The following is a 26,778-nucleotide window of genomic DNA, read 5'->3' as shown; positions in this document are numbered from 1 at the left end:
GTGATGGCGGTTTTGAATGTACGCACGTTAACTAGCCATCAATGCGGTCATATTTATAAAGCCTTATTAAACAAAGTACCGCTTTTTAAGATTCATACCACATGACAGAAAGGGTATCCCACGTGCACCCACTGCAAAAAAAAAAAAAATAGAAATGTACTCATATATTTTTTTTTCTCTGCTAAAAATGAGACAGTTTATTTCGTTTGTTTAAAATTAGTTGCTATGCTCTAATTTTGCTAACAGATATGAGTATCCAGATATTTATTGACGGATAATTACTTAGTTGTATTAGATATCAGGTTAAATTTTATTAATAAATAATTGGGCTGTAAACAGTTTTCAAAAGCTGTACTGCCTGCATGCGGTCAGCTTCAACAACCTATTGTTGTAACAATTTTAACGTGCATCACGTCGTGCACAAGGACCTGTTTAATATAGACCAATATCCATTCTATCTTTTCGTCGCCAGACGCATAAGATGCGCAGTATCAGGCGTACTCGAGATCGAATGGTGGAAACGATGGCTGTGGCACCGTTCAGTGAAGAGGACGCGAACACAGTCCAAGAGGAAGTCGTGCTTCCTGACAAGAAGACGGAGGTTAGCGCTTTGGAAAGAGAAGAGACCAAGCCACCTGCACGCACTCGAGCCCTGAGAAGATTCCCTCTGCTCTGTCTCTACGGTATTGCCTGCTTCTGCCTCGCCTTAGTGTCTCCGTACATACCACATTTGGTAAGTGTCACTGGTCCTTGTTTGGGTTTGGAATCTATGCGGGGTGCGTTATGTGAATAACAGGTGGCTAAGGTTGTTAGCGGCTGGAGTGAGAAGGTACCCAAAGAAGGTAAATACTGAGCAGGACCAGGTTAACATTTGGATGGCAGCAATGAGTCATATAGAAGATAATATCAGTTGGTAATCGATTGGAGATGTACCTGTATTCCTATCGTAATGAACCTGAGCGGCTATACGCAGTGATTAAAGGTATGTTCTATTGTTACCAGCATGCATCATTATAGATTGTAGTGGCTATGCCGGGATATGATGGCAGCTTTGACCGTTCACACAGCGTTATTTCAGCTGCGAGCGTGCTTTTACAAATATTAATTATATCTGCTAATTGGTTGTAGGCTTTCGACTAGCAAGTGGAACATGTATATATTGTTCAATAAATTTATTTTAAAATACCCAGCTATCGCTTAGTGTTGATCGGAGCGCAGGTGTACCTTCAATAATGACGGTGAGATAGGCTGCTGAAGTTAACAAGGCAGCTCACGAGCGCCTTCCAAGGTTGGATTCAAGCTTAGACGTCTTGTTCTGTGAAGTTTCATAATCCACATTTGACGTCAAAATATTTTGGAAGCAAACTTGAGGTACTTAGTGGAAAGTATGAATTAAATCTCCTCTCTGAGTATGTGAAATTTAGGGACTGTGTTGGGTCGAACGGAATGCATTCGCAAGATGTTTGCTCAGCTAAAGAATACTTTGTGTGTTTTTCGGTGGACTGCATACTGCCGAAAACTACAATTTGCAAACTGAAAGGCCTGAATGAAGCTTTAGCACTGAATTAGCGGCTTACCGAGCATCCCTTATACTTCCGTTGGTTCGCGACAACAATTTATTAAACTTCTGTTGCGCAGGTACACAAGAACGTACCGTGTCGCCCCATTGCTAGAGGCTACTAATCACCGCAAGCAATTACACAGCATCCCAATCGTGATAGCCACTGATTACCTTGTTGTCAGATAACAAGGGCCACTTAAGTAAGAAATCTGTAGATGCGTGTTTCAGAGTTGTAATGGGAAGTGAAAAGCAAATGTTTGCCTCATGTCGAGGTATCAAACGAGAGCGCTAGACACAGAGCATATAATCTCCTAACAGATGACCACCCAGGCAGCCCAATAGATCGGTCTAATATTGGGAGTGCTGGCAAAGCATTACATCCTATGTATAGACGGGCATTATCAATACACTGGCAATATTGAACCATGATTTGTTCCTCCTGCGCAGCACGACGGCCTGAAGCTAATGTATCGAAATTTTGCATATGCCTCTTCCGCGCTTGTTTATTGCCTGCTTCGTATTTGCGGTAAGAACATTATTGCCTGTATTTCGGCCAATGTTTATGGCGTTCTGAAGAGATGAGCAGTCGAAAACATTTGCCTTCTCTTTCAGGCAGGAGAAAAACGGGCCGAACAGTGGCAGTTCAACGTCATGTACGCTGGCAATAAGGTATCAATGCTTCTGGGGAGCCTCATTAACATTGCAGTGGTACGTTACGCATGCGTTCTTCAGTTAATACATGATTTAGTCTCTTCTCTTTGAATCTGAACCCTTACATGCTTATGCTTTTGCAGATCCAATGTCTCACTCCTCAGGCGACATTGATATTTGCTATGATTGGAATGATTGCATGCGTTGCAATATATGGGTAAGTTTCGTTTACAGCTAGTTTTCTGTTTCTCACTCAGTGTAATTACCACTGCCTAGGTGTCATTTTATTGTTCTCAGTGCCTTGTTTACATTGCTAACTTACTCTTGAAAAATATATTAATTTATACTTTGGTTTCAATGACCGTTTACTTATTTGTATGCCCTAACAATAAAGCCACTCATTTTTCTTCACATGTCTGAGGGCCTCGATCCTGTCACTCGAAATTCGTCGGGAGCGTATCTATATCCCATTTTCTCGAAAATAATTACGGCATTGCTTACCGGACAAACGTTAACACAGCGAGAAAGAGTACAGGAATCAATTTTAACGCAAGACATTTAGCACTGCCATGCAACACAAAAGTGTTCGACTGCGTCAGTGGTATCAGCCGCTTCAGTCCCCGTAGCAGGCTCGACTAATGGATAGCTTTAGACTGTTAAAGACGTACATAGATGTACGCGTAGACATGCTAAAGTGGACGTATTTGGCGGATACCGGACCGTCAGCGCGAAGCGCGTTTTAGCTCTGCGTACCAGACGTGTCCACAGACATAAGTAAGTTCAGTTGATGATAGTAGCTATCCACTGACAAATACTATCTATGCTTCAAATAATATCAAACAGCTATCACATGCAGGTCTCCCCAAGGTCAGCATGTTGCATGTTAACTGTGCTGCAAATAAACATTAATTTGTGCTCGCTTTTATGAACTTCGGCACCCGCAGCGAGCCCAAAAAATCCAAGCCTCCTTGCGATAAATCCTTTGCCATTTTTGTTTGTGCAAGTGTGCTAGTATACAGTCATGTGCTTGAGTTCGCGTTTGCTGTCGGTGCAGCCTGTTCTCGTTACATCATGCCGTTCAACGTCCTTCACGACCGGCTGCTTTTAAGCCCACTATCCTAGGGTAACAAACTGGATTCCAAGGGAAGGAAAGCATAGCAGGGTGCGGCAGAAAATTAGGTGGGCGGATGAAGTTAAGAAGTTCCCGGGAGTCAAGTGGATGCAGCTAGCACAGAACCGGGTTAATTGAAGAAATGTGAGAGACAGTGGGTACAGTCAGGCTGATGATGATTATGCTGATGATGATGATGGGTATAAAATCGTAAGGTATGCATCGATTACAACGTGAGCACGGTGTTCCCGAGCCTCAAAGAAACCTGCCTGAGCGTGGCATGGCGACCGCACAGAGCGAAAATTGGTCGGCTGGCTGTGTGACGTCACGTGACCGAATGGCATGGTCTAGAAGGAAAGAACTGCTCATTCGGGCCGTTCTTTGGCGTCCGCAGAGAGAGAGAGAGAGAGAGAGGGGGGTCAAAGGGCGCTGCTGTCAAGTTATTACACCGTTGAAGCGTCTAGTTGGTGCAGTTGCATCTTGAAACTATACTGCACGCGTCCTGTCTTCTCTCCTGATGCTCGTGTCCGTCAGCGCTGTTCCTCAAGTTCCGAGATTCAATGTCTACTCGGCGCGCACACAGGAACGTAGTTTTCGCTCACCGCTATCTTCCTTCCCTGCACAGCAGCAGAAAAAAATAAGTGCAGCCAAGTCCATTCACACTGAACAGGATATGACTCAGAAACGATCATTAATATATCTGTAATTTTTTTACATAGGCAAGGTAATCACGTCGCATGCTGCTGAAATGCGAAGCTCACGAGCAATCTCATTAATCATTCTGCAGTTTGTTTCTCAAAAAAATAATTCGATGAATTCATGGCCTGAAGCCGAAAATAATGCATTATAACAGGTTTTTCACCACAAAAAGCATAATTGTTGAAAATTGGGTGGCCAGAAGGAATGACGCTACATAGGCAACGCCGCAGGAAAAAGAGAAGACAGCCTCATTGGCAACACATGGCAGTTCTCTGACGGTGCTGTAGCAAAACCTTGGAAGCACAAGTTGTGGCCTATACTGCACTTACACCTAAGTCGGAAGGGCACATATCTTCATCCCTGTATTCAGTCAAGCATGTAGTCTTTTTATAAGCAGACTCCTGGTTCCACCTACTTTAAACACTGTATGAATGATATCATTAAAGGCGCAGCTGATTAGAGCGTGTGCACGAGCGTATAAGGTTCCGTCAGCGTGCTTAAGCTAAGAATACGGTTTCCGTTTTGTCGAGGTGCTAACGCGTTGTCTATGAATTTCTATGAGCATATAATGTAAAGATTTACATTTCCTAACAGGCTCCTGATATAGTGAGAGACCCAGTGCAATGTAAAACGGGTTCGATGTCCTGTACAAATATTCGGCAGGTCCATTCGATTGGCAGCACTGAGCTTGTACTAGATCAAGATTTTCAGACTGATATTTTATGGGTGCCGGTTCAAGGAAATTTCTCTCTCGGTGGTCAGGAGCATGAACTTTAAAACAGAAACAATATTTACAATGAAAAAGAAAACCAGAAAACAAAATAAATGTGAAATACATAAAAATCAAACAATAGGTCTCGTTCCCAACATACCACATTCTCACATTCTTCGTAGAAAAGAAAATGAGCGCGTTCTACTTAAACGGTGGACGGTCGCCACTTTAGGACATAGCTGCGGTACGGATACAATGATTAATATCATTGTCACCTATCCTCAAAAGAAAACAAATGTATACATAGAATGAAACGGAGGGCAGGTTGCTCGCCATTTCAGTGCTCAATGCAGCTGACGGCCATACGAATTAGTGGAAATTTAGGGGCCAGCCCCTCTTTTCATTTCCCCAAAAAACGCGCCTGTTAGTTGATTTTAAATAAAAGCGAGTGTGCTGGTAAACATGACTTGTGAAGCTGGCGCACGCTTTCAGAACAAATACTGAGTACTTTGCAGTCGGCAGACCACGCGCTTGTGTACACCCTGCACGAACCAATCTAACGAAAATAACTGCACGAAAATCAGAAAAGCATCCAAATTTTGAAGCGGCCGAAAATCCTGATTAAACTATTAAACTATCAAGGCTGCTTCCTCCTGCCGCACACGAACGCTCGATGGGAACTTAACACGTTGCCTGTGAAAAAGAAGACACTGGAGCATCATCCTTTGCGTGTATATAGCCTGGTCAACACTTATTCAAAGTGCGTGGCAGGCGGTAATTATGGCCCGTAATGAGTACGGTGAGTTCATTTCTCGAAGCAATAGGTTCTTCACCTTCACCTTCGGCTGCGATACAGACCGAATATTTTTGCTCAAAAGGCCGACGTACTCCGCAATATGATTTAGTGCCATATATGGAAGTTACTCGACTTTGGATTTCTACCTCCAACTGCTACTTTCTCAGAAAACGCATTTCCGTTTTACTGTAGAACAAAGCGAAATGATCGCTCATACACTGTTTCAGCGAAGCTGAGTCAGAATTAAAAATAGGCATTTTAAGATATGAAGCCTCCTTCTGTGTCAGAGTCGTGCCAGTGCTAGCTGAAATCAGACACAAGGGGGTTAGTTGGAATTTTAGTTTATTTTTATTTTATTGTTTAGTAAGCTGGCTAGTAAGCTCATTAACTAGTAAGCAATTTTAATTTTAATAAGTAATTAGTAAGCTGGTTAACTTATTTATGACATCTTTTTATTTTTGTAATTAGCGCCTAGATATAATCATGGCCGGCTGATAGGAATGAATGTTTTTTAAAATGCGACTACTCTCTTTGCTATGTCACAACAAGCATTGGCTACGTCGTTCGAAAAGAAGCGCTCCCTAGAAAAGCCTGCACTTTCAGCACCGCAGCCAGCGCCGTCAATCAATGACGCAAATTCCACGTCATCTTCTCTGTTCTGCCTTCGCTGCGGTGCTCACTGCTCCACCAACGCTGCGCAGGGCAGGTGACGTGGAACTTTTGCCATTGGCTGACGGCCATGATTGCGGTACCGATAGCGCGTCTTTTTTGAGAGCGCGTCTATTTTGTCATGAGATATCCAGTCTTTCTTCTTTTTAGCCGTAACACGTGGTGTTGCAGCGTTTTAAAATTCTTTGAACTGATGTGGCTACAACCAGTAGGCTACAAATCTCTTATGGCAACCAGACACCTATGTGTAATAAATATGAAGTTAATTATGAGAAATTAACCAGTTGTTGATTAACATTATGTACCAGTTTTCTAATGTCCTCCAATAATAATGAGACTGTGCCGCAGAAACAGTCTTCAAGTTTAAAAAAGTATATATATTTTTAAAACTTGTGTTTCGCCTTCGCTGAATCACCTGGTATAATGAACATAAGGCCGATAAGGCCGATCCTGACAGCACCAGCACCAAAGAACTAAGCTAAGCCGTCTATTGATATCTTCACTCTTATTAACGCGGTTATCAGTGGTAGGTACAGGACTCGGGTTTCCCCAGGCAGAGCTTAAATTATATGTTTACTACTAAGTATTTTAACCCTTCCAGCCCCAAGTCTAGCATAAAGCACTTAATTTAAAGAGTGAATTTGAAAATTTGAATGACCTCCTACTTTCATTTGGTGCGAAAGGAATAACCCGGCCAAAATAACACTATTTGAAATACAGCCTTGCCACTGTGCCATCAGTTCTCTCGAAGCAAAACGTCACAAGAGGCTCGCTTGGTTGATACGAATATCGTAAAATATTACTGAGCACTGCTCTCATTTTTTTCATCACTTCACTGCATTTATTCGTGGTTATGGTAACCCTTTTTACTCCTTTCTACAGATGTGCATACTGGATACCAGAAGGCAGCTCGTTCGTCGGGACTGCTGTGACGCTTGGAGTGGCGTTTGGATTCATGTACGCCTTCTTCATTGTGACCCTGTACGCCTCGGCAACCTTTAGAAGTCAACGAAGCTGTGGAATAATTATTGTTAGTGAGTCCACCAAGAGTAGAACACTGTTTTACATCGATTCTATGACTACCTCGACTTAGCACCATTTTAGCTCCGTATAATGTGTGGGTTGCCTTATTGCTATTTCCTTTGGCTCGGACATGTTTATGTGAGCTTGAAAAATTGCAGGCTCGTTAGCGTGATGGATGAGAGAAAGCAGTCGTAATTAACGCGAAAAGAAGTAATTAATGATTTCCCCCCCCGTTATCCACTGGCAGTTTCCGTCCACCCATTACCTTAACGATCCTGCGTTCCTGTGACGTTTGACAGCTGATCGCTCGACGTAGGCCGGGGTTCGATAATTCTTGCTGCCACGGCTAGCATCGCAGCTTATGTCTGGCTGTTACCGGGTGCTTCCGTGACTGCTGAGCATCATGATTTGTAAACATGATATTCAGGCTGACACGGTTGAAACTATAGCCTGGAATTTGTATCGCATATATTACGTTAGTCAAACATAAACCAGAATAGATAATAAGCACGTCATTCTCCTGTCAGCAGGTACACTAATTGCAACTGAGTGGTGCATTATGAGTTTGCCACTGTGCTGCGGAAAGAATGCACCGATGCAGATATGAGCAAAAGGCGTCTCGGCTGATGCAGCGCGTCTGTCATTATCGTTTCCAGTCCGAACTGCTATGCAACCGTATTCATTGGAGCAGTGTGATAGAATGTGGAATGAGATCAAGATGTATTTTCTAATTGGGTCCACCCCTTTTTCGTCTACGCTGCGAAATTTAGGTAAAGTTTCTGTAGACTTTGAACTTGCATTTACAAAGGACCTCTCAGACCCTCCGTAATTTGTATCGATCTTACTTGTTTATGATTACAGCGCCTATCCTTTGCCTTCAAGGCTTTTGACGTTTTCACGGTAGCACATGGCGCCAAACAAGCCTATGAATTTGTTCAGCACTGATTTACACCCGATTGCTTCGCTGAAGCGATCTGCGGTCTCCAGGCATACGTCACTAACTTATATGATGACATTATTTTCTGCAGCACTGAAAATTTACGCGGAAGATACAGGTAAACGTAAATAATTTCTATTTTATTGTTTCTTTTTTTTTTCTGCTCCTTAGTCCTCTATGGAGTGCATGTACGGCATTTCTAACACTGCAGGCTTCCTTATTGGAACGGCGTTGATTGAGGTAAGTGCACCTTCCTAATGTCTGCCAGCTTGCTGGAAGCCTCGCCACTTTACTCAGGGATACACTTGTTTCAGTGGTGGCCAGACGCCATACCTTTCTTCATCTCTGGTGGTCTGATGTTCCTGGGATTGCCGCTGGCTTTGTCACGGTCTCCGGCCAAATGTAAGCTTCCTTCCGGACTTTTTTTCAAAGAGCCTCTCTGCATTAAGACTAGACGCCTAATGAGTTAACACGAATCAGTCTGGAGGCATTTAACCGTGTCAGTCAACTTCGAGCATATATGCATGCCAGAGCACTCGTTGTCACATTGTTTTATCACCTTGTCACTTAAGTGGAACTTTTCTTTCCCGAAGCCATCAAAATTTCAAGGGACCAACCCGACCAGAACGCCGCTCGCCTTTTGGTAACGCCACCGATGGTCATCTGCATAGCAAATGTTGGCATCACTATGGCAGCTTTTGGATTCCATGATGGAACACTGGATTTTTATCTCAAGGAAGGGGAGGTAAGAACATTCGGTATATTCATTACTTTCAGTAAAAAGAAAGCAGAGTTTCTGCGCTCTTATTGTTATATTTTGCGAGAATAAAATGGAGGGAATAATTTATTTCTTGGAATGGAATGCAGCACTGAGCTACAAATAGTGCCCGTTTCTGTTTCAAATATTTCATTTTAACGAACATTTTCTACGACGCGGCACTGCTTCAGAAGCCTTCGTCCCGAGCTAAAAATGTTTTCTTGGGTTGAAAAACCATGCGCCTAAATAACGCTTCATTTTTTACCTCTTTGCGTGCATTCTTTTCTTTGATGATTTAAGCCTCGTAATGTCCCAATTATCTACCAAAATTGCTTGTATAATAATTGTTGCTTGTGCCTTAAAGTGCGTGAATGATAATATACCATGGCTATCACTCGTTAATATTAAAGACAAAATAAAAAAAAACGCTCTACAGCAATATAATTACTTCCTCAGTTATTGAAGTGCCGGAAACTACTTTTCTGCCATGCACGAGTCAACTTTGTGCATCGTTATAGTCAAATGTGTTTTGGAGTGCAGTTGTCTATACCGTAAATGCATCCAGATAAGACTTCGTCAAGCGAGCACGTTCTTATAAAAGAAATGCTTTTTGAATTCTCAGAGGCATCTATCTTCTAGCACGCATAAAATAATGTACGGCCGTAATTTTCCCTTTACCTCCTTTTTTAGCAGTTTTCAGTTTGCGCTAACATACCGTGTTCAATCGGATGGCTCGCTTGGCGCATTCTCCCTGTAGTAAGTGCGTCTACAGGAACCACGGAGCGCTTGGTTCTTAATAAAACGCTTATTTTACGGGGCACTGAACGTCAGGAGTTGACTTAGTTTTCTGATTTTACAGTTCAGGCTGCCTGACATTGAAGTGGCAGCTGTGTTCTCGGTCCTCTACATCATGTACGCTCTCGGAGCCCTCTTCTGGGGATACCTTTTCACATACAGGATGGTAAGGTTCTTGAAACGCCCCTTTCCTCACTCTTGCCCGTCGCGGTAGTGCAGTGTTTAGGGCGCTCGACTCTGTACCCAAGGATGCGGGATGCAATCCAGGCAGCGGTGGCCGTTTTTACATTGCGGTGAAAAGCAAGGTTCCCGTAGTCTGTCCGATGTCAGTGCACGTTAAATAACCCCAGGTAGCCGAAATTTCTGGAGCCCTCCACGATGGCGTCTCTGCCTGAGTCGCTTCGGGACGTTAAACCCCACAAACCAAATGAAACCAAACCACTTTCCTCGCACCCTAAAATCATGAATCAACTATGTGGTTGCCGTTCGACTAAAGAATTTTGCGTCGCAAGCTAGAAGCCTATTCTATGCAGTTCGTGCACTTTATTTTTGTACCCAGCGTGCAACAAACCTACGCCTTCTTTTTTTAGTGTGATCGCAGCTAGAAGAATACATCCTTCGAAAGGCTTTAATGCAAGCTTGGAAAAGTACAAAGCTTTTAAGAAAGCCTTTATTTGAAGCTTTGGGCGCACAATGCAGGCACTCGCAAATTGTTTGAATGGTTGGTTCTTCGGGTGAGAGCCTTACCTCAGCATTTTATATGAAGGTCACAACAATAACGACTGCAATTATTATGTAATGCTATAATTTTCTAGACGAGAAGTTGTTCTTTCTCTCTAACATTTCCTAACTTAATTATGTGATCTTTTTTTTTTATTATTATTATCAGTGAACTAAGCAGCAACATGGGTATTTTATGGTTGAAGGCTTATTTGGGGCTTATTCATTTTATTTGTATCGATCAAAGTAGTTTTAAGACATCTGTTTCCGAGTAGCAGCAAGAAAGTACAAAAAGAAATCAAACATAAGATTTCGCTTCTGTCCAGGAGTTTTGCTTGTCTGCATCTGATAATGGGACTGCGTCGTCTTAAAGCCATTATACTTAGCGGCTGTTTAGAACCATATACATATATCTCACACCTTTCAGCGCTTTCGATTTCTCACGTAGATATGGCTTGCTTTTTGCCAACGTTAGTCCATGCTCTTAAATGAAACTATAGATTCTGCTTTAAATCTTCGGCGACAAAAAAAAATCTACTTTTGTCAAGGCTATGATATGTGTTGTTAACTTTGGCAGCGAAAGGTCGGGGCTGCAAAGCATCATGACTGCATATACTACTGCCATTTAGGTATTGATTTCGGTATGAGTTTTTTCGAAGCATCAGATTATATCAAGTTCATATGACATAACACGTGGTAGAAACACGGACAGCAGACAACGCGGCTGTCTCTACTTCCGGATGTTGTTATCAAAGCCACCACCAACGGCGAGGTCATCGTTTTTGCATGTCGGCTATAGGCATCAAGGAACAACTTCACAAACCTGCAAATATTATGAAGGCTATCACTTCTCATACACAAAATGCCATTTGCACTTTCTTCATCATCGCACCTCGTCCGACTGCTTCCGTCCCAGCATCTAGTTAACCTCATGATGCCTAATTTCAATATGCCAACGCTCGCTCAATTACAATTAGGGGTTCTAAGTTTCAACTTTATGCACAGTGGACGAGCATGCTGCTAGTAAGGTTGCTGCTTGCCATCATGTTTGCAGGCATTCCTTGTATTTAGTTCCTCTAGCCCCTGGCGCTGTAATGCGGCCGGTTATTTCATTTAACAACCGAATTTCTTAGAAGGACCGGAAAAGGAAATCTCAACGGGGATCGCAGGCACTGAGTGCCACGGGCGGAATCTGAAACGTTTACTGGTGGCTAATAATCTCGAAAAATTTTAAAAAGTCAAATATTGTTTCTATCGACAGAGATTCTAGAGCTGTTTTGCTGCTTGATGACTCACTGCACTCAAACACTTTTTAATATTCGCTAATTCGTTTCATACCTTCTGCCTGAGCGTGTTTTAATGACCTACAGTTGTATATATTTTTTAGAATATACGTGTCACGCATGTGTCAAGAGAATTTAGTGACAAGGATGTGAAGCTCGATTTCGCTCACGCGACAAGACGCAGTTCGCATTATTGTTGCTAAAAAATGAACAGTTAAATACGCCCCACAAAAGATTGCTGGATTACAAAGTTGTGAAAATAAATGTCAACTTTCAAAATTTGAACTTAGAATCAAGTTATTTCGTTTGGAGTGGCCCTGACTGTAAGCGATCAAGTTTCATTGTGCTCATCGTATGAAAACACTATGCAAGACTGTCTACCAAGGCTGATTGCCGGTGGCCATCTCACTAGTCATCTTAAACAATTACTATGTACGTGTGAGATTTCATTCTCGATAATCTAAACAGGTGTAGTATGAAACCCTTTCCTTGAACTTCATCATCATCATCATCATCATCAGCCTGATCATACCCACTACAGGGCGAAGGCCTCTCCCATATTTCTCCACTTATACCGGTTCTATGCTACCTGCATCCATTTGACCCCTGCGAACTTCTTAACCTCATCCGCCCACCTAACTTTCTGCCGCCCCCTGCTACGCTTTCCTTCCCTTGGAATTCAATTTGTTACCCTAAGCGACCATCGGTTATCCTCTCTTCGCACTACATGTCCTGCCCACGCCCATTTCTTCTTCTTAATTTCCACTAGAATGTCGGTAACTTGAGTTATTTCTCTGACCTACTGTGTACGCTTCCTATCTCTTAATGTTACCCCCACCATTTTTCGTTCCATAGCCCTCTGGGTTGTCCTCACCTTAAGTAGAACTCTCTTGGTTAGCCTCCACGTTTCAGCCCCATAGGTGAGTTACGCCTCCTTAGTTTCACAAGAATAAGCACGCCCCGCCAATGCACTTCAAATACTTATTGCTCAACGTTATTCTGTTGCGTATTTCTCGGCAGTAGTTAACGTAGTACGATAATCCTTGCTTTTTTACAAAGAAAAGTAGCATCTGATCAATAGAATATAACGTCATCTACCAATCATAGCGATATAGGCAGAGCCTATCAAATAAAACTGGTGATCTTCAGAAAAAAGCGCTGTTTCAAGGACGAGCTGAGGTATGCCGCACCTGGCAGGGAAGCAGCAGCAAACGTACAAGCCCGTAAAAAAACTAAACAGGAAACATTAACGTTGCGGATAATAAAATGTGGTTGCTAGTAAGCTTTTTGCGGACTAAGCAATATTTGACTCGGGTTGCTCCATCCTATTAAAAGCAACTTTGTGCCTTATTGTAATCCCGCCGTGACTACCAATAAACAAAGGGAAAAATCTGTGACCGCTAAGGCTTCCATACTGAGGGATCAACCCAAGACGCGTAGTTCGTACTGCGAAGGCCGCCTCCGAATGGATAACGCTGAAGCCAGAAAGTTGCGTTGCGCCAGGATGCAGACTCAGCACTGAGAAATGAATCCAAAGCAACATGGAATTTATACTGCTTGTATGCCATCTTTTGGGGCTGCTGCGTACGTAAGACCGCAGATGTTCCAGTGCCCGTCATCCTCCGCATGCCGTTGCACTAAGCCACGCCAAGCAAAGAAGATATCAAACGTGAACATAACCTTTGCTACTGGCGTAATTATTACGACCATAATGGCTGCCTAATTTCAATTGTAATCAATAGCATAGACTCATAAGACCACAATACAGAAACCGCCACACGACATCCAATATACCCACCGCTTTTCCGAAGCTGTAGAAATGTGACCTAGTCTGTAGCCTGTCTTGCTCGCAACACAAAATTTTGGGTTCGAATCACGCCCAAAGCTCGTCGAAATAATGTCTACGACAAATCTACTTTTTAATGCACTGTAATGCAGGAGTATTCGTGTTCGAGCCCACCCGACGGCGGCTGCGTTTTGACGCAGGCTAAACGGAGAGGCATCCGTATGCTCTGCGATGCAGTGCATGTTAAAGGTCTTCAGGTGCTCAAAAATCTCAAAATTTCTTTCTGTGCTTTCAAACACACCATTCTCTCTTCCCCTTACGGCGCGGTTGAGATGTCCGCAGAGAAGTGTGACGGATACGGGATACTGCTCCTTTCCTTTAAATGTTGGTGAGTGAAGGGACGTATGTGCAGGGGAAGGGCGCTACGAGACTCCGAGTTAGTGACGTCAGCCTAGCATGACTGGTCTGTATCGGATTCTTTGTGACGCACTCAGGATAGCGTTTCTTCCTGCCTTATTGCCTGGTTCACGTGTAAGCGCTACATCTCTCCATCGAAAAGGAGGGTGACAAGGTTTGAGAAGTTCAGCATTAGAGTGCTTCATGGCTGCATAATTGAAAATCAAATGCCAGTTATGCACTTGTATTGAAATTCGGTCAGACTTGTCATTCCTTTAGAAAAATGAGGATATTATCATCCGTAGGTCAGCAGGAATTATTTTGCAATTTGCCAGTCCTGCATGTACAAACTGTGGGTGCGACGATAGGCCACATTATTTGTGAGTGCCCCATATACAGTGCGGAAACACAGTGTTTATGCCAGAGCATCTAGATAGACGCCCATTGACTGATATTAAGGTTTTAGGTCCCTGGCCACGACGATCTTTTGCGGTGAAGGCCTCCAGGCACTGCTCCGATTTATGAAAAGCACAGGCCTAACCGAAAGACTACGAGTTTGCTGTTATGTTCAGTGATATGACTGTGACGTGATGTGATGTGACATGTCTGTGATGTGACTGTACTAACTTTACCAATCCCTCTCTCACAACTTTTATATCCACTCACCCCTTTTCCCCAGTGCAGGGTAGCAACCGGTTTCTTTTACGGGTCAACCTCCCTGCCTTTCCTCCTCCTCTTCCTCCTCCTCCTTGAAATTTGCTTCTATCACGGACATTCACAAATATTTTCCGAGGTGCGAAATTTTCTTGGGTAATTTTTTTCTCTTTTGTAGGAGAAGGAGGACGTTTCGGTGCTACTTGGATTCGTTCTCATGACCATGGCCTTTCTCTTCGTGGGTCCCGCTCCGTTCCTACCTATTCCGCCGTGAGTTTACGTAATCACCTTTCCACTCCCATCACGCGTCATTTACTTTCGAATATGTATCTTCTAACTGCTTAAGGAGATACATGCAGGTCTGATGTGGCTAAACTTTTGGTGAGCTGCGGTTCTACAGTCCCTAAGTTCAAAATGGTCCACGTTACCATTTACGCCAATTCTACCAGCTACTCAATGTGGTAGCAAATTTAATGAGGATTGAGGCTTTTATAATATATTTCAGATATTAGGTGTAGAGTAGCGCAAATAATTAAACAAACCGGTGTGCGGCGGTGGCTTTCAGGCACAACGAGCACCGTACGCTCGGCATAGAACTATCACTATTGAAAATGTCAAATCGGTTACGAGTACAGGCGGCTTGTAGGAGAGCTCTGCATTGCAATAAAATGTTGTATGGTTGCTTACTTTTAAGGTGTAATCTTTACATGCTATTTCATGTTGATGCCGGAAGGGTCCGCAAACTGCGTCGCCTGAAGTTGGTCCTGTTGTGACGTCATCATCCAGTGACGTCATCTTGCTTCACTCTACGTGTGACCTGAAAACGTTTTTCGCTTTGACACTTAAACAAAAAAAAAATTGTCAGCAAAGCGCACCAACATCTACTACGGTGGCTACACCTCTACTCTACCCCGAGATCATGAGCACAATTTAGTAATCCTTCTTGTCCAGCCCAAGGATGTATAGGGCGCTGAGGGAAATGACAACAGCGGCAGTAAAAAAGCAAGATTAAAATGAACCAATATTTCCAGTCGCTGCTCTTTGGCATAAGTTTACGTGAGCGACTTATTGAAATCAAAAGTCATGTCGCACCAGGGGTCATGTGACGCATTGGTTTGATAACTTACACATCAAGTCAATCAGAAGGCTGCTTCAAACTGTACCCTGAATGCCGCGAAACACCGATGTCTGACTTCAAAGAATTACACGACGTTGTAGAGTAACATCGGAGGTCGAAGAACGGCGGTCCAGTCTAAACGAAGTGTGCAAGTGGATACAGCCAGTTGTCGATTAAGAGTCAAGAACGTCACTGCAGCGCTAATGATCTCATATTCTTCCAAAACAGTTTCTGCAGTGACCTCTAAGCTTCTTTGTTTCCACTGACGTACCTTTTCCTTGAAATATAACGAATGAAGAGACCTGAAATTTTGTATTAGTTTAGGGGAGTCCTCCAAGTTGATGTATATGCGTAATTAGGGAGTGATTGCTCATTAGTTTCCAAATAAGTGTAGTCAGACGGCTACAAAGGAAAGCAGCTGTCTCATAAACTTTGTAGTTAAAGAAAAATTCATCCTGGTCTGGGATTGCATAGGAGCTTGGTATGAGAGTAAGAATGGCTGTGTTATAAGCAAGCAAGAATATAAATATTCGCAATATATAAGAAAATAATAATCCTTTTATTTCACGGCGCTGTAAAATTCATGTCCATAAAAGTTTTAGTCACAAAAATGAAGCCAATAAAGCCTGTCCGGCGCTATTTATTCCAGTCGTACTTGTGCACAGTATAGTCCTGCTTCACATGAAACTGTCAATGCGCACCAAAGCCTGTTTTTTTTTTTTTACTAATGCGTAGCTTGCTTCATCAGCATTTCTAATTTCTTCTCCTTAGGCAAGATTAGTTTTTTTTTTTTTTTAATCGAAAGCTACGCCAGGTAGTTCGAGCCGTCGGGTATGCACGGTTTTCGCCTTGAGGGAGACTTAGAGATCAACCTTCTGTGCTGAGCCTGGTAGTCACCATGTGACTTTGGGCCATAGTGACGTATACCACCAAGCGGTTTAGGTCCACTGTCAAGGTTATGATCACGTGACCTGGTGGTCGCCATGTAACTTTGGGGCATAGTCGCGTAGGCCACCAAGCGGCCCATGTCCACTGTGAAGGTTATGGCCACGTGGCCTCGCGGTAGCCATGTGGCTAGTTCATAGTCACGTAGGCCACCAAGTGGCCCGTGACTACCATCAAGGTGAAGGTCACGTGAGGTGACGTGAGTGTGGCGTGGAAATATTGGGCACTAGAGGGCAATATGTGTATAAATAGGAGCCCCCCGGCTCCTGCCTAGGTTACAAAACCGCGCGAGATGGAGGAGGACAAACTGCCTGCTACAGTAGCGCGTTGGAATGCGAAGACAGCGATTTCATTATATGCTGACGTCTATATTCATTTCCGCTTTTTGCCATGAAGTAATTTGCATGTGCTTGTATTTTAGTCCAGCAGCAATATAGTAATGCCTAGCACTCATTGCCGAGGCGGCGTATATCACCAGTGTATCTTTTTGAGAGAGTACCGAGTGGTGGCGCCAACCTCATGGTTGAACGGCGAACTACAATCAGTTAGTTAGAGCAGAGTCATTTAAGAGGTTCGATAGGGTAACGCCTCCGAATGAGGGAGTTTGAAAGGACAGAAAAACTGAAAGTAACTTAGAACTGACAAGTCTAAACTAAAAAGAAAATAAAAATAAAGCGGAAGCCAATATTCCCAAGTGCACATCATCGAGAATATGTGAACATAGTAAACGATGACCTTATCGCTGATGTATTAGATGATTTCCTACAGGCAGCATGCCGAAGTAAGAAAGCTGAAGTTTATTAATTGCAGCGGCTGTCGATATATGCAACTGATTAAAACATAGTTGCGATCTCTTACAACTGCTAATGAAGCTTTACATGACAAATAGGAAAGAAAGCTACAGAAAGTAATCAGAGGTTTTCATCGGTCGCAGTAGCTATCCGGTTTAATATGTGTGGATGATGTTGTACTGTAACAGAAAGCCAGGAAGATTGGCAAACTGGTTAGTTTTAGTTGAGATAAAGCGGTTGCGCTAGGCTTCAATTTTAGCGCGTGAAATCAGGTCTGATGACTTTCAACGATTCGATCCATCAGGTGCTTACAATACCAGGCCATGAAACACCCAGAATGGCAGAATGCAAATATCTCGGAGCATGTGTAAACGAAAACCTGAAACGCATGGAAAAACAATCAGTCAGGGCAAAAGGGCGGAGAGAGGCTGAGTTTGACAGGGTATTGCAGGGGTATGATGAGGTACTGTGACGAATGTGGAAAGGAATCATGGTGCCAGCACTTATTTTTGGGAATGAGGTTTCGCTCCTAAGGGCATAGCTACAGTTGACGCTAGAAATATATCAAATATCTGTTCGAGGATTATCATGAGGTGCTCACGGCAAAACCACAAACTAGCAGTACGGGGGATATGGGCTGACCATCTTTCGAAGCACGGGACCTCATACTGAAATATTGTAGTAAGAACGCCTAGAAATCTAGACATTGCCAGATGGGTAGCTAAGGTATTAAAATTCATATACCAAAAAGGCGCAGACTCTAAATGAGACGAAAAAGGTCTAGGAAGTAGTCAGTGTGTATGCAGGACAAAAAGAACGGTCATAAATAGCCTCAAATGATAGGCACAAAACGTGGAAGGTAATAGTTGGATTATTTAGTGGAAAAGAAAACAAATTTAGAAAATGTATATTAGGAAGAAGTCGTTCTATTATACCTGAAAAAGCTGGCCCTGCTCTTTTAAGCTAGATCAAGATTCCTTATAGCGCCTAGCTACGAAACAAAGTTTAACCGGAAGATGACGCATGTGCAGTGTATGGCAAACCCTTAGTAGCAGTTGGTCATCTTATACTCGAATATGATGGTATCCTTCCGGATGTCGGTGCAAGCGCAGTCACTCATCCTGAGGCCCTGGAGATTATACATAACACTGACCAGATGATAGTGCTGTGGAAGTCAGCAAAAAGCAATCGGAAGTCTAGTGGCTGAAATGACATGCTTTTAGGTGTAGGAATGAAAATTTTACAAACAAAATGACAAGTTTATGTACCGGTTTATAGCAAGATTAGAGAAGTACAAGAAAAAACCAAGCATGGTGGCAACTGTCACCACCCAGCTTAAAGGGGCTGCTCCTAAATTCCATCCGTCCGTACCTGCAGTGCAAATACTCGGGGAGAGCTTTCTTTGGCTATGCGGCCGACCAGACGAGGGCGTAGTTTTTCTCTTTTCTGTAGCAATGGTGCTGCACCAAACAGTTCAGTCCTGTCTGGCATCAACTATAGGTTGTCGGTCTAAATTCTGGCTTGAGGTTCACTTAAAAGTTTTTGATCCAACAACAACGCCAGAACCCTCTGTGATCGTAAATTTGCGACTAATGGTAGCCCACATGATGTACGTTGCCGAAACGCAAACCCGTTCCGAAAGCATAAAAGAGTCTGCGGGAGACGCGACATACACAGGGTGCCTACTCCTCGCGGCAATTAGTGTGGGATAACCTTGATGTAATAATGGTGTTACATCAAGGTTATCCCACTCTATTTGCCGCGAGTAGGATGTAACGAAGGTCTTCAAAATAGAGAATAAGATTGGGATGGAGCGCATTTGGCAAGCACTCGCAGATAATGGCTAGCAGCTAATCGGTATCGCCTAAGAGGAAAGTATGCAATAGTTGTATCTTGTCTGTATTCACCTAAGGGGCTAGAACATGGAGGCTAACAAAGAGAGTTCTACTTAAGTTGAGGACAACGCAGAGGGCTATATATGGAACGAAAAAATGGTAGGGGCAACATTAGGAGATAGGAAACGGGCAGAATGGGTCAGAGAAATAACTCAAAGTTATTGACATTCTAGTGGAAATCAAGAAGAAGAAATGGGCATGACATGGTAGTGCGAAGAGAGGATAACCGATGGTTGCTTAGGGTAACAAATTGGATTCCAAGGGAAGGAAAGCGTAGCAGGGGCGACAGAAAGTTAGGTGGGCGGACGAGGTTAAGTTCGCAGGGGTCAAGTGGATGCAGCTTTCACAGGACAGGTTAATTGGAGGAATATGGGAGAGGCCTTCGCCTTGCAGTGGGTATAAGTCAGGCTGATGATGATTATGATGATGATAATGAATAAAAGTGTTGATGATTTTGAAGTGAGCAATAATCCACATCACAATCAGCGAGGTTTCTCGGGGAACTCTGTGTTGCGGTGGAGTGGACTATTGCGTTACAGCTCTAGCTTTCGCTCTTTAGCCATAGAAAGTTCTCAAATGGAGGGATCGAACGCTATTATCACCTAGCTATCACTAATTGCAGCGTCAGAATGACATAAGCTCTTCCCTACACAGCTGAATCGCTAACCAACTCTCTTGAAGACTTGACCAAAGGCGTACTTACCACACACTTGGTTTTCGTGCCGAGAGCTTTTCATCTTATTTGTCATTTCTAGCGTGGAGGATAAGAGCACAGCGCCGGCATGAGCCCGGATCGGAGCCTTGCACGCCCACAATTGCTGTGATGCGTGTGCTATTCTTCAAGTAATCGGCCCTTCGTGGTTTATACTTAAGCCTATGGAGCACCTTAGCACACTCTTCTCTATCTCTCTCTCTCTCTCTCTCTCTTTTTTTTTTTTTTTTTTTTTTTTTTTTTTTAGCAAGAGTATGTATAAGGAGACCAATCGAACAGCGCAGCAGCGGTATAAGATGTGGATTAGATATGAATGTAAAGAAATGATGCGGAAAGAGCAAAGTAATAGTTAAAAAGAACAACGAAGTCAAAAGGGGCGCTTATTGGCCCTTCCATTCCCACGGCGTAAGTGTGTTTTCACTGAGCAACTGAGCGGCCGCCAAGGAGGTTATACAATATAACTATAGTGAACTAGAATAATATAACATCCTTGGCAGCCGCACTACAATGGAAAGCCGAACGCGCATCAAGGCACCCTACTCATTGGGTAAGAGGCGCCATCTATTATCTGCAAAGCAACATGAGTGCTGTGAACAATGGCCTCCGAGATTTCATGTTTTCTCACGCGCCCGCCAGGGGAGTGCACCTTCAGTGGCGGGAAAGTTTAATAACTACAAGTTTCTCTATCCCCTTCTATGCTGTTGTGATATCTTGATTGTTACCTGCTCATTTATCCGCGTTAGAGAGAATGAAGGGAGCTGTTATGTTTGATAATTTCGAATGGAAAATGCGCTGAGCTATCTCACTAGGAGACGTGAAGCTGGCGCTGGTGCATATGTTTAATGACAGCGTAATAATGCACTATGCATCGGCAAGGATTAGTTTTGAAATTTAAACAGTGCAAAACGCAAGCACAGTGGAGAAGCGGCATACACTAGCGCTGTGCGATTCGTTCTAGCTTTACGTGTTTTGCCTTACTCTTCATTGAAGAATTACTACCAGCTAACTCCACGCGCCATCCTGTCAAGTCTGTGAGCAGCAGAGAAGGGGAGGAGCCGCAGTTGGGCCAATTGATTCGTTGTGATCGCGAGCTCAGCATTAGTTGATAGTGCCTTTTCCTGAGAACTGTACCAGTTTAGACGAGTTTGCTGTTCTTTTCGACGCTATTAGTAGTGCAGACACAAGCAAGTAGGCAAGTGAAAACACGCAAATGAATGCAAACTGAATTGCAGTATGGTGCAGAAATGGTGCGTAAAAGGGAGGCAGTGGATGAGTTTACATGCTTTGCTTAGTTACCGACATATGACATTTTTAGCATATTATTACGCGAAGTGTACAAGACTCGTGCCATATAAAAGCTGCCGAAGTAACGGAGTTTGAGAGGGAGCTATCAAGGACGAGTCCAAACTGGAGCGAAAACACTTGAGCTGCGCCGAGTTCCCCATGACAGCGGGCTCCGGAACTATTGCAAACTGCGCGTCTAAGTGCACCCTACTTCGCGGACGAGTCCAGAAAGTGCCGCTAAATGATGGACGCCTTATATGGAGCGCATATTATATATGTAGGGTTGGTTCACTGATCGGAGGTTTTGATAGCGGGATTTCTTGACAGATTAGTCAGTAGTCACTGGCGATTATTGATTGAAGCCAACGTGCTGTAGATGATGATCTAGTGCGCGTCTCGCTTATTTTAACACGCGCAATGTTGTAACCAGTGGCTGATACTAATGAGGCATCTCGTGTGATATTGTATTTTTGTGTCAAGTTGGCGTAATAGGGGGGTTATGTTTGAGGGTGTGTCTTATAATGACGGTGGTGGCCGACTATGAGGGAGACTTCGTGAGGCGAATGCCGAGAATTCTGGCGGAGAACAACGCACGGCAGGAGTCTTTAAGCGAATGCGGGATGGCGAGGTAAGATCATTAAATTAAGCCACTAAGTCCACACGCCTTCGTATCGCCTCTTACGACGAAGCTAAAGTGTTCTTCTAATAGTCTAGAACTATCAATTAACTTTAATTGTAGGCCTATATATGCCCTGCATTGAACAGTTCAAATGTACGTGCTTATGTGTGCTTTTCTGTCGCTAGACAGGTGTGCTATGACCGCTTTAATATCAACTTTGTCCTGTTCTCTTCGTCCCCACAGGCTGCTCTTCTGCGATGTTGCTGTAATGATCAAACAATGATACTTTGCATTATGATCACAAGATGCTTTATAATATGCGAAATTTGGTACAGCCTTCGTCTGAAGTTTATAGCCTAGGGGGTGGCTTATCAGTCGTTTAGCGGTGCTCTTGTAATATTCGCGGAAGTCCTACCCATTAAGGCAGTCAGAGCCGGATACCTTGACATTCGAGTGACACAGCGTGGCTTAAAATCTAGCCTTCAGGGCTTTAGGCGTTTTACAAAGGGTGTACATCAAACTAGCGTGTTCGTACTTCTTTTTTGGTACCAGTTTTCTTGTGCCTATATTACTGCAGATATCTGTGGATTGTCTACACGACGCAAGGCGTGATAGGTTTCGGCGGTGCTGCCGTGGTGGTCGCAAGCTTCAGCCTGGCTCTCAAGAAAGCAATGTAAGTCGTTTATGTTCTCCTGGCAGGAAGTTTTATTATGAGCGCAATTTTATTCGCTAGGTCGTTTTCATTGGCCTTAAATGCCAGTGAATGTTTTATACGTCAAATAAAGGCTGTTGAAAGTTAGCGCTCGCCTCCTATCCCCTTATTAGGTCCGTGTTTTTCTTTAGCGCTCCTGTGTCTTCCAGAACGTACAGTAATTTTGGACGTAGGCCTTTTCAGCGTAGCTATGGTCTTGCAGTTTCTTTGTTCTTTTTTGTTTTTGTCGAAAAATGAATTTATTATTCATTGTCGTCTAACTAACATTTAAATAAACGAGAGCAGCCAGTATTTTTATTGCGACCAAGCGCAATCAGTCAAATTGAGGGATTAGTGAATTATTGACATACAAATATACGCTCCGTGCTTAAAGCGCAATTACCACAGGCTTCATGAGGCGAGTGTAGTTTCACACACGTTGTGTCTCAACTAGATGGCTTAGCCTACTTGAGCCTTTCATTTTTTTTTTGTTTTTTTTTGTCTAACCTTTCTTCAGCCGCATATCTCTTCTCTAATCTACTTATGTTTTGTTTTTGTTTCCTTTTCTCGATTTTCACCCGAAAGTGAACGAGGCTTCCCGGACAGCCTGTGGACTTACGCTACTGTGTGCGGGTTTCTGTTCTGTGCAATTACGTTTGGGTAAGCGGACTCAAGTTACCTTTTTCTCAGCTTGTCGCTATAGAATTGGCAAGAAGCGCAACGAAGACGGCCTTCATTTCTTCAACAGGTCATCGGTCGCGCCTCTGCTTAGCAGGTATGCCACAGAGAACATACGGTATGAAAATGCAGCTGTCATCATGTTTGCTGCGCTGGCCATCTGGGTACGTACTTATGTCTCTTGAAGCTGAAAAACGCCACACGACTTCGCGAAAAAGTAGCAGTGTTTCATTCAGGATAGTCAGCAGGCATCGCGCTCAGAAACATATTTCAGGGTGTCGCAAGGACAGTGGGAATTGAAACAAAATTATCACTTATTGCAACAGCATTATATGCTGGTGGAATGCTTGTTAGCCATATTTTTTTCTCTAACAATATTTATTGCATCAGGACATCAGTAGGGTATAAGATGAAGAATGAAGAAATAGTTTAATGAATAAAGACAGGTAGGCTGATTTTATGAAGTCCAGGAGTGAGCGATGGTGTGGTCCCTGCGTCCGAGCGATATACGAGGCAGGATTGCTTGCTAAAAGGCCAGCTCTCAGTACGAAATTCGTGTCGGTTTAAGAGCTGGGCAGACCCACCGCAAGTGGTGAATGTCGACTTCAACATTTTCGTGTTAACATATTGGACACCCTGGGCGAGGAATATAAGTGTAAGAAGTGAGACCACGTCCGAGTGACAACTGGTGTGACGGTAACACCGACCCGGATCCTTATAAGCGCAACCTCCTCTGCACGGATGAGACCGCGTGGGAGGGTTGCTGCACACGGAGGGATATGAGCACGTGTGCGGCGCCGGAGGTGTTCTCTTCTTGATAAAAGGAGGGATGTGTCGCACAGGACAAGCACAACATCAAAACATTAACCGCAAAATAATTAGCGATCATTCAAAAAAATTTGCGCATAATAATTGATCAATCAAGGGAGTATATGCGCCGCGGGACCGATCTGAAAGTGGCGACAACGACGCTTCGCGAGTGTTTGTATCGCCAGCCGACGACGCTCAAATTAACACGCAGTGGCATTCCGCGCTAAGGGGCCGTTTTTCATTAGCTTTCATTTTCCATTTGATTCGATCGGTCGTCAGCACGACGACATCATCATATGATAGGGTCGAGCGGCTAGCCATAGAAATCACAGGGTAGCGGTCCAACATATGAACAGTAGCAGTTCGGCAATAGCCATCGCCACTCGCTGGACTCACCAACTAACTCTTCGCTGCGTCATGCAGCCAACCCTACGATGAGGTTGCTAATTAACCGATGCTCAAACCTAGCTTTCCACGGACGCTTAAAATTAATGGCTACGTCACCTATTCCCCAGCATCATATGAATCCCAAATTTCAAAATGCAAGCTGTTGCAAACAGCCTCATGTTTTGGGGGATTTTCTGCCGATGAGGTACAGGAAGGGGTAAGACATTAGTCTACTTAGAACAAGTAGTGACCGCTGAAGAAAAACTACGCGAATAAGTTTGTAATCCAGCGCAGTTGGCAAGCACTCGCAGATCATGGAGGACATCTTATCAGCTTCCCATAAAAGAAAGGTGACATCTGTAACTTACCGGTACTCAACTATGGGGCAGAAACATCGTGGCTAAAGAAAATGGTTCAACTTATATTAGTGACAATTCGAGAGAGGTGTGAAACAACGAACGACAAGTGTAACTTTACGAGACAGGAAGCGGACAGTGTGACTCGGGGAACAATCGCAAGATATTTACATTCTGAGATCAATAAGAAATTGTCATTGGCAGGACATATGTAATACAATGGCAAGATAACCGGTGGTCTCTAACGATGACAAACTGGACTCAAAGATGAGGAAAGGCTAGCAGAGTGTGGCATGAAAGTTAGTTTACTTCAGATTAAGATGTTTGCGAACATCAAATGGATGCAGCTGGCACTGGATTGGGATAATTTGGAGAAATCTGGGAAAAGCCTTTGCCCTGAAGTGGCCTTAGTCAGACTGGCGATGATGATGATCACAGCCAAAAATTTGAAGTTCTGAAAACCGATGAAGGATGTCATGATCAGAGCAATTTACGTCTATTGAACAATTATCACCATAACTGCAGGGTAGTATGATAGCGTACTCATTTGTATTTTGTACGAGGTATATAAGCACTTGTATATAGAAGCTCCACACAAACTGAGAAACAAGGAACAATCAGTAGGAATATGTGCCCTATATGCGCCACGTAAACACTGCTGTCTAGCAGACGACGCGAGCGGATATCCACGCTGATGTGATACACGGCAGTGCGATATCACCTGGTATTCTTGCTTTATTTTTGCAGTTTACATATCACCATTCTTCACAGCGTAGCTTTCTTCTAGTTAGAGTTTAATTTCAAGCCTGGTTTTCTTTAACCAAGTCAGTTTTTGGAGCGTCCGATTCTGATACAATCTGTCTCTTCGTATAGTTACTTGCTTGTCCTTTCGCTGACCCAAATATGTGCCACAGTGTAGTTTCTCAACACTCTACCATATATGCATTCGACGAAAATTTGCAACAATGGAGTTATGCTTGCCCATGATTGCAAAGCGTTTTAAACTCAACATATTCGCAGATCTTATCTACACTGTGCAAATCATTCTTTCTTTGCAGATGACCGTGAGCTTCGGATCATGTGTCAGTAACCTCAGGAGGAGAAGAACCATTCTTCGTTATACAGAATCGGAAGGGGCATACAGGAGAAATGAACTTTAGCTGAAGCTATTTCGTTACATCTTGCTACATAAAGGAAATGTACGCTTATAAAGTATTCCACTGTTCATTGTATGGTGTTTAAACACATTACTAAACTATCTATCGGCTCATAAAGTTTTAAGAGCGTGAGCTCTGACTACTTTTGTTCGCACATTTCGCGTCCGTGCATCTGTCCGGTATACCACGTAATCAAATTACCGCAGCATTTTAGTCGAAGTGTGGCCGTTGTAGAAACGTGACTACCTCACGTGTAACCTTATGACGTTATCCTCTAATTAGGATAGATATATCGCACGACTAGGGTAACAACGTTTTGACGTCATCACGTAACAGATAGTCGCCGTGAGTAGCTGTGTTGTGACTTCATCATGCAACTAGATTATGTGTATTACATGACTATGTGGCTATGTTGTGACGCTGCCACAGGTACCCCTTCACGCCCGCGCCGCCGCCAGGCCAGCATTTTTTTTATTTGTTTTATTATTTTCTTGTTATCTTCGGCAAGCATGATTTCTTGGACATAGGGGAACACATGCGCTAGTGTAGACATATATTTTTATGGGCGCGCGCAGGCTGCAACAGACACAGTCGATCTTTCAATGTATATGTTTTCCCTTCTGTTAGCTGCTACATTCAAGAAAGAATATTTGACAAGAAAAATGAAAAGCCTCGTTCCAATATATTTTACTCGGTGCTGAATTTTTTTTCTGTGGAGGTCTCTAAACGAGAGATGGGTGAGAATAGAGGAAAAAAAAGAATACAAAGATAATAATGATATGTTTT

At 43.4% G+C, this 26,778-nt stretch overlaps 1 protein-coding gene across 1 annotated transcript; it reads left to right on the top strand.

Moving 5' to 3' along the window:
- Nucleotides 1-481: 481 nt before the first annotated feature.
- LOC146208340 (uncharacterized) lies at nt 482-26,032 on the top strand. Its single transcript, XM_084587255.1, has 13 exons — nt 482-733; nt 2,174-2,269; nt 2,356-2,429; nt 7,082-7,229; nt 8,331-8,399; nt 8,474-8,561; nt 8,753-8,904; nt 9,776-9,877; nt 14,729-14,820; nt 22,491-22,586; nt 23,190-23,264; nt 23,353-23,446; nt 25,894-26,032. Exons 1-13 carry the CDS (start codon nt 482-484, stop codon nt 25,993-25,995), a joined length of 1,440 nt encoding a protein of 479 aa, XP_084443381.1. The 3' UTR covers nt 25,996-26,032.
- The last annotated feature ends 746 nt before the right edge of the window (nt 26,033-26,778 follow it).

This window comes from Amblyomma maculatum, chromosome 1 (assembly GCF_055883805.1).
Source record: "Amblyomma maculatum isolate TAMU_Amacu chromosome 1, ASM5588380v1, whole genome shotgun sequence".
In the NCBI taxonomy this organism is placed as follows: Eukaryota; Metazoa; Arthropoda; class Arachnida; order Ixodida; family Ixodidae; genus Amblyomma; species Amblyomma maculatum.
This window is presented reverse-complemented; position numbering and strand designations above follow the sequence as displayed.